General features: G+C 34.7%; 1 protein-coding gene across 1 annotated transcript; it reads left to right on the plus strand.

Annotated features, from left to right (window-relative positions):
- Window positions 1-322: 322 nt before the first annotated feature.
- LOC125662925 (multiple epidermal growth factor-like domains protein 10) lies at window positions 323-10,936 on the plus strand. Its single transcript, XM_048895266.2, has 6 exons — window positions 323-734; window positions 920-1,243; window positions 2,696-2,833; window positions 4,144-4,249; window positions 7,783-7,853; window positions 9,371-10,936. Exons 1-6 carry the CDS (start codon window positions 323-325, stop codon window positions 9,667-9,669), a joined length of 1,350 nt encoding a protein of 449 aa, XP_048751223.2. The 3' UTR covers window positions 9,670-10,936.
- Window positions 10,937-11,604: the final 668 nt, after the last annotated feature.

Genomic DNA, 11,604 nt, shown 5'->3' on the forward strand with positions numbered 1-11,604 from the left:
TTATTCGATCCGCGGATTTTACGATAGCATTTATTCAGTAAATGTGACTTTTAAAAACGGAATAAATAGCATGATTAGTTAACATGAGTAAATTATATAAAAGTATTAGTAACTAGTTAGTCCGTGTGCCGATTATCTATAATTATACATCTTTATAGATATAACCATGATAACGATATTGTTAAGTACGCGGATCGAATAACATGCTTATGCCCAGACCGATTAATTGTAATGTATCTACAATCAAGACGAATCAATAAAACATCAAGGTAGTCATATACATAGCACTCAAAGCTATACAAAGTAACAATATATTCTTAATATGCATACCATTGGAACTTTGACAGTTTGTGATACCTGTGTAAATGCTGCATGCAATCCATCTAATGGATACTGCTCCAAAGGCTGTATGACCGGGTACTGGGGAAACACGTGTAAGTCACAGTGTAGCCAACAATGCGTAGGAAACACGTGTGAACAAGGAAACGGAACATGTACTAATGAATGTGCTGAGTTTCGTTATGGATACACATGTGAACACCAGTGTGGTCCCCGGTGTAGTCCCCGGACTTGTGACAGGGTCACTGGAGCGTGTAGCGACTGTAATGCTGGGTATCACGGTCTATTCTGTAACAAAACATGCAGTCCTTACTGTAAGTCAGGAACATGTGATGCACACAACGGACATTGCATTGGGGGATGTAAAACAAACTGGACAGGGGATATCTGTGACAGTAAGTTAACTCAAATATTGTTAATTCTGCATTCTAAAATAGTGAATAAGAAGAGTCGCACACATAGAAGAAAAGGATTGTACTTACACAATAAAACAAAAAAGTATACAAGGATTGTATCGGGATTGTTTAATCATGCTTATCTAGAAAACTTTAAACTAGAACACTTTTCAACTCATCTACAGGATGTGACGCATTACACTTCGGACCTACTTGTTCTGAAGAGTGCGGTGTACACTGTAAGGGACTGTTGTGTAATAACAGCACTGGCTCCTGTACTGATGGATGTGAAACTGGTTACTACAAAGACACGTGTAATGTAACGTGTAACACAGACTGTAAAAACGGATGCAACAGGAATTCTGGGAATTGTGATGATGGCTGTATCGATGGAAAGTTTGGTATGGTGTGTTACAATAATTGTGGTCCTGGTTGTATATCTAAGGGATGTGAACAAATCACAGGAAGTTGTAGTTGTAAAAGGGGATGGCAAGGAAAAAGATGTATGGGTAAGCACATACGTATTTACTATTTGAATGTAAGGTGAAGATAACGAACAATTATATATCTCATAACTCCTATAAGCAATGCAAATCCGTAGTCAAAATTAGTGTAACAAAAACGGTCTTAACAATTGGTATGAAAGAAGTCAGACAGCATTTGACTCAATAATAGGTTGTATTAGCAAATTAGATTGTTATAATGACAGTAGGATTTGCGAAATGCTGACTTTAAACGAAACTCAGACAGTTGAAACCCCTGTACCATCAACTTGTTTGTTAGTAACTTGACTCAATTTAAAAACTGACCATACGCAGAACAAACTCATGTGTGTCGAATCAGTTGAGATAGATGTATAAACACGATATGTAGGTGATATTGGGATATTGGTACATAAATATGTTAGTATGTTGTTTTATATCTCAATCGAGAATTTTAACTTATGTAGAGGCTTCATCAGCTTAAGGTTTTAAAAGTGCTACACAGGTATGCTCTTCAGGACGTAGCAGTGATGTTTCTAATCGTTACATCGCCTACTGTGACCTCCAATTTCTTTTTAAAGTATCCATCCTAACATTTCACCTCTAATACTCAATGTGACTTAAATGAAAAATCGCTACCATCGGACGTTGAGTCGGCACCAAAATTTAAAATCGAAACCTAAACAACTTTCATGTTACAACGCGAGTACCCTACATTGACTTTTTTTTCATTTGATCCAATATAAAGACTAAACGCTCGATAGGAACAAACTTTTCTATTGCCACATATTACACTCGATAATTCTAATATGTATACGTTTTGGTTGTTATATTGGCTTTTGAAGTTAAGTTGTAGTTTTAGTTCCTCGACTTTTCTATGTAAATATTATATCGTCCTGAAGAAGGGACAGGTCTATATATATATATATATATATATATATATATATACATTGTTTTCAGTTGTTTATTAACTGGATGAGCCGTCTCGCTTGTTCCACGCCACCTCGTTTATAGGCCTTGTTCTTACAAGAAATCTCGATGGAAGAGTTACTCAATTCTTTTCAACTTATTTTGTGTCATTGTGCGGAATGTTTGTTTTACTAGAACTTACTCGAAGTTAGGAATATTAAATTATTCTAAGCTTTTTCTTTTGTAACTTATAATTCCCTTAGTCATCTGGATTAGAGTAGGTCCTCAGTACTGGGCAGTCCTTCATATGACACCGCAAATCTCAGGTCCTGTGTCACAAGATTCATCCCTTTTCAAAGTTGTAAGCGCCGAGAATAGGCCTAAATTTTGCAGCCCTTTCCTGGCAATGGTGACGTCTCCATATGAGTGAAAGATTCTCGAGCGTGACGTTAAACAATTTACAACCAACCAAATATCACTCATGTTTTGGGTCAGGACTGTATGTACTTGGATAAATTAAACTGAAGTAACATATACCATATGTAGTAAAAGGTTCCTTTATTTTTTAAGAATGCAGTCCAACGTTCTACGGCGTGTCCTGTGAGGAGGAGTGCAGTCCTCATTGCTATAACGGGACGTGTTACGTAAACAATGGATCCTGTATCGGCGGATGTGCTAGTGACTATACGGGCGATAAATGTGCACAACGTAAGAACAATACCCAAATGTTTATAAGGCAGACTTGCTAAATATCTAATTACTGCTTCTCCAAATTTTTATATGTATGCTTCATATATTCTTCTTTCTATTTCATTCGGGACGAGTTTGTACACGTCAATTACATGGTACATATTGGTAAAGATATGTACGACTTAATATGGCAGTGTAAATTTGCGTCTGTTTGTCTTTTATCCGACAGATCTGTTAGTCTATAATGCGTATATGCCGCTGTAAAATTACCAGACTCTTTTTGGGGCTCGTTAGGGTTGAAAACAGTCTGACGATTTTACATCTAGAATTGTATTTGGCATACATTCGCAATTTAAATAATATCCAAAAGTTATGTGGAACACTCCAATAATAACACAGTAGGACTTCAAGCATAATAGTTTTCGACTTGAAATAAGTAGACGAAATAAAGAGACAAATTTTGTTTCCTTTGATATTAAAAAAAACCAACTTCTGTTTCAGTCGGTTTAGTAAATAAATCTTGGGACTTATAGAACATTTTCAGATAATTATATGAGGTGACTCTATCATGGATCCGACACGGTGTAGGATGATATCATCATGGAGGGCTGGATTAAATAAATGTAAATATTTGTACATGTCAGCCAGCGGCGGAGAACCCAATAATATGAAGAGATTTACAGATTCTTGATCAGTAATAGATATAGAGTCGCTTATAAACATTGCTGCACCAAAACACCGAACAGTAAAAACTCTATTTTTAGTGTTAGTGTTGGCGAGAGAAGGATATGACAATTTAGTTCTTCTGCATGGATTTCTTTCTTTGTAGCAACACAAATTGCTTCCATTTGCTTACCCTGCATTTGTAATTTCTTTTTGATATTCTTTAATGTCTACAAATAATAAACGTTGGTTTCACTCTAGTTTGTTATCGCTGCAGTCCGATAATACCCTCTAAAGTGACAAATATTATTATAGAACTGTTCCAGGTATATTTTGTCTACAAGATCAGAGGTGTGACATCACAGCAATGTTTTAGTATTACGTTTCAAACACAATATATCCAAAAAGATTGTACTCCTCTAAATGGAGTTGATAAGAAGAAAGGATTGGTTTTGTGTGATGTAATGTACATGCAAATTGTTAAATATGTAAATATAATCCTATTTTGAATAAATACATGTACCTCCAGATTTATAGAGAAAGAGGTGTCGTTTCCAACAAACTGCTCGCTATCTCCATACTTCGTTTTATACATGTATCGGAGTCTGTGTGACGGTGAGTTTCACATGGACAATTAGTTGAACAATCTAAGATTTAAACTTCAGGTCTGTATGAGACTTCACCAGAAGACCACGAAACTGCCATTGGCACCGGAGTAGGAGCAAGCGCCTTTGTTGCAATTGTAGTCGTTGCCGGAGTCATTATCTTTAGGTATGCATTTTGAATAAACAAGAACATTTAGAGACTTGTGTCTCTCGCACATTTCTTGATCTAACGTGATCCTTTCACTTTACCGTTTATGAAATGTAATGAATATGCATATCAACGACAAAGATTGAAGTACTTAAAAGGTAATCAGATAGGGGATTTTTCGTTATTGTGGAGAATATCCTTTTTGTCGTATCTATTTGTCCAAAATAACTTTTAAAAGTAAGTTTTATATCTTTCATATTTCGTTTATGTACTTCTTTTGACAAAACCCTTTTTTGGTACTAAAGATTTTTACATTTAGAAAATCTAACGTAGGCAATACATGTATCTCCTAAACTATTTAGTATAGGGTTTTCTTATGACGATATCTTTGATGTGATACCGTGATGTTTGATATTCACGGTGCATAGGTATAATCGACACTTTCCGTTGAAACGGACACTTTCAGAGAGATCAACGAACATTTTCCGCTAAATTTCCAAAATAGAAATTGCGTTCTTGACCGCTAAAGACTCTTGCGGAAAAAGGAAGGTTTTTTTTTTTAGCTCGACTTACGCGGAATATCAGTGGTATTATCCTACATTAGGGATGTGTTGTTTATCGTGATGCATTTGTTATTTTCGCCTATTGCACATTATACTCGTAATTTGACCACATATGCTATCACGTAAATTAGGACAACATAAAATGAAGATATTTATTGTTTACATTGGTAATAACACTACATAAGACAAAGATAGATATTTTCTTGGGAATACAAGATATTTAGCAATGCTAACGAATTTCAATACTGGGCAGTAATTCCAACGAAAACAGACCCTTATTTCATTTTTAGGCAACGGTCTCTTTCTGTCACACAAAATATGTGGCATCCGACATTTTCAGACTTTGTTGCTGTACATGCTATTTCTTTATAACTTTGGAACACACACACACAATATTACCTAGAGAAAATAAAGTCATCTTTGTGATTGAATAAGTCGAAAAGACGAAAGTATAATGACGACGGAAATAAATCTAATGTAAGAAGTCCAACAAAATACCACACATGTAACGCGTCAAGGAAAAGAAAAACCACACAATGAAAAGGAAAAATAAATGTCTATTTGATCAAACTCAATATAACCAAACAGTGAAGAATACTATAGATATAATATCTGGTGTGGTTAACCGTTTGAATAAAGAGGAATTTCTAACTTATTCTGTACGTCTCCTAACGTTAATCAAAGGTGACAAATTTATGTTGGGAAAAAAATCCTTTAGGTTGAGCAATGTTCCAATTGCAGCGAACCTATCAGGGTAACACGTGACCGTACAAGTCAGCTGGGATGTATACAAGATCATAGCGGCTAGGCTAGCTGCTAGGTTAGGTATCTAGGTCGCACGGTATGAAATAACGCTTGTTATTCCTACATAGGGCTAGCCTAGAGTTTCGTTCTAGTACTATTTAGCACTGTATTGCCACTACAATCTTGAAGCCCTGGTTTGTGTATCGGACTCGGTAATATTTAAAAAAAAAAAACAAGAGAATTTAAAAAACCGTTTTGTGTAGTTTGTGAAAAGTGACTAATGTTATGAAGTCTAATCTATTCATTTGCACATGTAACTTTACATGAGATATCAGTTACGCTCAACAAAATAATAATTTATTGTTGTTCATGTAAAACGTATACGGTACCAATTTTGATGCACCAGATGCGCATTTCGACAAAATTTATTTAACATTGTCTCTTCAGTGATGCTCAAGCCGAAATATCTTAAAATGGACATCATTTGTGAAGTCGTACTTAGCTTTTAAAATGAAAAACAAAATTGCAGCTTGTGAGCATCAATATTTATATCCTTTAATGCAGAAAATTTTCTGACCAAGAAAAGAAGAGCGCACAAAGACCAAATAATGACCTACTGTTTTATGGGAAAAATAACCAAGGGGTGGGTAGGTTACAACGCTCATAACATCCCCCTCTAGAGCTGACCCTGTCATTGTTACCAGATTTATATCACTGGATTATATACATGTAAGAAGCTTAATCTTAATTTTGTATAGTATAAGGCTAAGGGATTCAAAACTATACAGTAAATAAAGGTTTGAAAGTAGCCGGTGTTCAAATCATTACGTGTTCATTCCTTTATAATTGACAATAAATAACATATACTACTTTAAAATACAATATTCGTCCAATAAATTCCAAATATATAGATCAAAATATCTTTATTTTGTATATAATACGCCTGCGAAGCTAGGGAAATTCCAGTTTATTTGTGATTCCGTCCAAAATCCGAGACAATGTAAGTGTGCCACATGCGTGAGATCGAAATTATATTTATTATAAGGATATCATTACAAAATGAAAACAAATCAGAGATTAATATTAGTCATGCCATGGAAGGTAACATTCGCTGGTTTGTTAAAGGTTTGAATATAAACAGAGATCACTTACAGAGCGTGTTAAGCAGAAACAGCAGCTTCATCTGAAAGTGTCCGTCGTCTTTCTCTGAAAGTGTCAGTTTCAGCTGAAAGTGTCCATTATGCCAACACACCGCGACATTGTGAACTTGACCTCGGAGTTTGACCCAACTTTGAAAACTTTTACCGAAACTTTAACTTGGGTCATAACTCTAGAATGGTGAGTGATAGGGCTCTCATATTTCATAGGCGTACTCCTTATGAGAAAATCATAACCATATCAAAGTTTTGACCTTGATTATTTTTTTCATTTGTTGTTGGTCGGAATACCATTGTGAATAACGACGTGTTTCATACCGATTGTTAAACCGTTCTTGGCACACTGATTTTGACTGCGGATAACTCCGTTTACCTGATCAGGATATGGGGCTCACGGCGGGTGTGACCGGTCAACAGGGGATGCTTACTCCTCCTAGGCACCTGATCCCACCTCTGGTGTGTCCAGGGGTCCGTGTTTGCCCAACTATCTATTTTGTACTGCTTGTAGGAGTTATGAGATTGATCACTGTTTGTTATCTTCACCTTGCATTACAATTATTGAAATCAAAATAACAAATTACTAACTTACGATAGGTTTGCAACATCAGTGTCCAATGTGAGCTCACTTCGCACACAAAACTGTCACAAATCTGCTGATAATCCCAATCAAAGTAATTCCGGTAGTCCCCAAATAATCTTATATAACTTAGTGAGTCCAAATGAATGCTTGATTCCCGTCGTTCAAATGATTTAAGTGCCTAATATCAAAGTATTCACAATGTATTTATAATAAAGTTGAAGTTTCTTGAACATTCATGAAAGGCACGGTTATATCATATTTACAGCAATCTTTCTGCTGAAATGTCAAACTTCAAACATCTAGAATCATGTGTCAATGCATATTACGCAACAAACATATTACAGAACGCATTGTTGCCACCGTAAGCATAATATTTCTCAAACACATCCTTATTGTACAAAATATGGTATTCCAACACTTTTGAGTAAAGGGGGAGTTATCATACTCTTACAGAGGAAACTATTGTACGGCTAAGGTTGTACTATATTTTGAACTTATCAATTTAAGACTTAGAAGAAAGAGAGACGGTATTCCCGAAGCACAAAAAGATCCAAGCAAAGAAAGCAGAATTACAACTGGTAAGATTTTTCTTTAATAAGTCACGATCTAATGGCCAAATGGTCATCATCTAAGTGGAAGTTTATCACTTAACCGGGATATGTAGAAATACTCCAATGTCTAAAACACAAATTCAGAAGGCGATAATTGTTTTAAATTCCGATTGCGTATGTAAGATTTAGTGAGATGTCGTTCGGACATGTCGTTCTGGTGTGTTTCATACAAATTGTTTAGCCTTTTTTTAAACAGCTGATTCTGAGTACGGATTACTCCGTTTGCCTAATGAAGACATAGCGCTCAAGGGATGCTTAATCATCGTCTCTCAACGTATTAAAATACGTTGAGAGACGATGATTAAGCATCCCTATGTGCTAAGAATAAGCATAAATTTCACTTAAAAGTAAAATGTGAGTTTCAGAAGGTTTGACAGTACTAATGTAGGATTAAATTGACACTGACAGCAGTGTGGTATGCACCTTGTGTAAGAAAATCAGAGCTATCGCCAGCACTTCGTATTTTCGCACATGTTATGCAATCTACAGAATTGACTAACAAAGGCAATCAAGCACATTGATAAGTTTTATTTACAATTAAAGGTTGAAAGAAAATCGTAACAATAGCGAAATACTAAGTTACGATAGTTGAACAATAAACATCAAAATCCGTGAAAGAAAATTGTAACAATAGCGAAATACTAAGTTACGGTAGTTGAACAATAAACATCAAAATCAGTGCCGAACTGAATATACGCAAACAAAATTGTTAATTCAAAAATCGTAGTTACCAGTTATGAAAATAATCCAAAAATGGGGGGGGGGGTGTCTTCGGATGAGCCCGCACAAACCGAGGTTACGTAGTACAGCAGGTGTTACACGATAAAGATCCCTCCCTGCTCAAAGGCGTTAAGCGCTCAGCATAGGCCTAAATTTTGCAGCTCTTCACCGGCAATGGTGACGTCTCCATATGAGTGAATCAATCCAACTCTAGAACAATCCAGTTCACGTGTCATTTGAGAGCATGTAATACAAAACAATAACCATGTATATTTTTATTGAGTTATTGAATAAAACCTGATTTGTTACACGTTTGAAACTTCTACTTTTTAAAAACTGAAATGAAAATTGAGCACTTGAATTATATACACCTATCAACACTTCGCTGCAAGTGACTATATCTATTTCCCTACGTAGACTTTTGTAATTTTCTTACGTATAACTTTGACATTTTTTCATCAATGACAGTCCACAACGATCTTTTGTTTAGTTTTCTTTTATTTGAGCAGTCAAAATTTGAGTAAAATCTCAGATTTCAGTCTAAGTTTCGACTTAAGATTTTGTCGAGAAATCCAGGCTGGAATTATGAAAACCAAAAGTTTGTAATTTCATTCATTGAACGGCCTGTAATTATTCCTCTCTGTTAGTTTTCGTGTAATTGAACAATGCTGATGTATATACAGAGTCTTTTATTGAAATTTGATGATTAAGGACGTACTACGCAAAACATTGAAAAACATGTACGAAAGATGTAACTTTTGTAGAATTAAAGAATGAAGATCGTCAAAACCATTCACTTCCGGATGCGCGATTGTACGTAGGAGAAAGACCTACGAACATGGAAACACAGGGAATTGGATTATATGAAACCCTAGACAGTGCGGATGGAGAAAACAAAACATACGAGAATGATTTGTCAGGGAGCTATGTAAATGCAAAAAGCGTTGCCTTAGTACCAAGAACCAACGCTGGTGGATCAGACGATAAAGGAAATATGTACATGGGAATCCATGAAAGCCAACGAAACGAATATCCTTATGATGAACTTGATGTGCAGGATTGATTTTATTTTTTGCTACTGGTACTTTCTTTTTTTATCAATTTACCAACCCCCCCTGTGTCAGATTTTCGTTTTGTTTTTAAATTGTAACATTTATGTAATTCATCTGTATATATCTCGACACATGTACAAATAAGCGTAGCAAAGATCATGTAGCAATACCGACAATGTTTGCGAAAGAAAGAATTATGGAAAGAAAAAGTCTCAACTGTTCCATAAAGCACCAGCTTTCTCGTTATAGCCGTTTTTGTGTTTCATAAAAGAGTTTTAAGTAGGATACTGCAAAACAAATGCTCAAAGATTTCACAGTACAGCTTGCTGTATTTATATAGTATTTCAACCAAAGGATAAAGGTATCGTATAAGTAGAAATTTTAGCGAGGATTTCATTTTGGCAATATTAGCGATAGTGTTGAGATCGCTAAAATTGAATATCGCTAATATTTATTCCATATCGGAGGTAATAGCTATCTTTCTTGGAATTATAAAGTTGTTAAATTAGCTTTCGTTAAATATATATACCCATAATTCATGGACAATTCGCTAAATCTGTGTCACGCTAAAAATACCACTTATACGTTTTTTTTATATACACATATGTATTCATTCTGAATACCCACGATAAAACATTTTTTTGATAAAACTGTTTTACCTTCTAATGAAAGTTCAAACTCATCTAAGAATGATTGAACATAATCACATTTCCACACAATATATGTTTTCGTTTTCTCCTCCTATCTGTGACAGAAAGCACATATCTTAAGAGTTTACCTTTTTAATTTTGATTAGAAATGAATTAATTGCTATACTTTTGCAACTTATTTAGCAATTTGTAAGTTTGTGGGTTTTTGTTTTTGTTTTTGAAAGGTAGCTATATATAGTTTGTAAATGTCGTTCCATTTTCTGTTATCTATATATAAAAGTTCATTACATCGTATGACACCTGTTGTCACTGAAGATTTTTTTGTTTAAAATATCGTATAAGAAGTTTTGACTTTTTTTCACATTCCAATATATTGTAAATGTTCTCTCTAATAAATGGATTTGGTAAACTTTTAAAGTTACTGTATGTACAAGTCTGTATAGCATCAATGAGGATCTGATCTGAAGCACTTGTTTTAATTAAGGTAGCTCACTACACTAAAGCTTAAACTTTGTATGACACCACGTCACTAGATGGCGATTTAAATGTTTTATGAAATTATTTGTATTGATCAATTTGTTTGTCTATCATCTTAGCTCAGTCTTTTGTTCATATGTGTTGAAATAATTTTTTTCAAACTCATGTTTTTATCCAAATTTGTATATCTTTGCTTTTTGGCAAATATACTTATTGTATATCATCATATATTTTATAATTAAATCAATTCGTACTGATTTGAGAAACTATTTCTGGATGTAGTGAGCCACCTTAAAAGAATCCCAAATTTAGAGAACCTCGGTCTTTGAATTGGCGGCAGACCTTCATCTCTATTATGAATTATGTCGAAAAGGGTGCCAGACATTACGCTATATATGAAAAAGAAGAGCTTGATACCTTGTCACAATGAATCAAATGTATAAAAGGAAAAATTAAAATCCCGCATTGGACACACTAAACCAAAAATGCATACCATCTATCTTTCTGTGTTTAGTAAACCATTAGTGATAAAAGAATTAGGTAGGTTACATGAGGAATGTTTTGGTTCCAGCTGACAAAGATTATACCAATGTTGTCTTTGTTTCTAAGGCTCAATATTAAAATAAGTTGGTATTTATTCCACTTTTGGCAATCGTAAAGATGTACATATACTCTAACTGTCCTTTCAAGAAATTAAAATCTTCAAAACACATTTAATATCCCCGTCAATGGGTCTGATGAATACGAGTTACCGTGCCTTTACCAGATTCCTAAACTTCACTAAAACCCTTACAAATATAAAATTTTATGTCTCAGAAA

This window comes from Ostrea edulis, chromosome 8 (genome assembly GCF_947568905.1).
Source record: "Ostrea edulis chromosome 8, xbOstEdul1.1, whole genome shotgun sequence".
Classification (NCBI taxonomy): domain Eukaryota; kingdom Metazoa; phylum Mollusca; class Bivalvia; order Ostreida; family Ostreidae; genus Ostrea; species Ostrea edulis.

What these genes read in the sequence shown, in the direction of transcription:
- LOC125662925 (XM_048895266.2), top strand. Translation starts at nt 323, where the DNA reads ATGCATACCATTGGAACTTTGACAGTTTGTGATACCTGTGTAAATGCT. An exon ending in GACAGGGGATATCTGTGACA is followed by an intron (nt 735 to 919) that starts GTAAGTTAACTC and finishes ACTCATCTACAG; the next exon opens with GATGTGACGCATTACACTTC. An exon ending in GCCGGAGTCATTATCTTTAG is followed by an intron (nt 4,250 to 7,782) that starts GTATGCATTTTG and finishes TATCAATTTAAG; the next exon opens with ACTTAGAAGAAAGAGAGACG.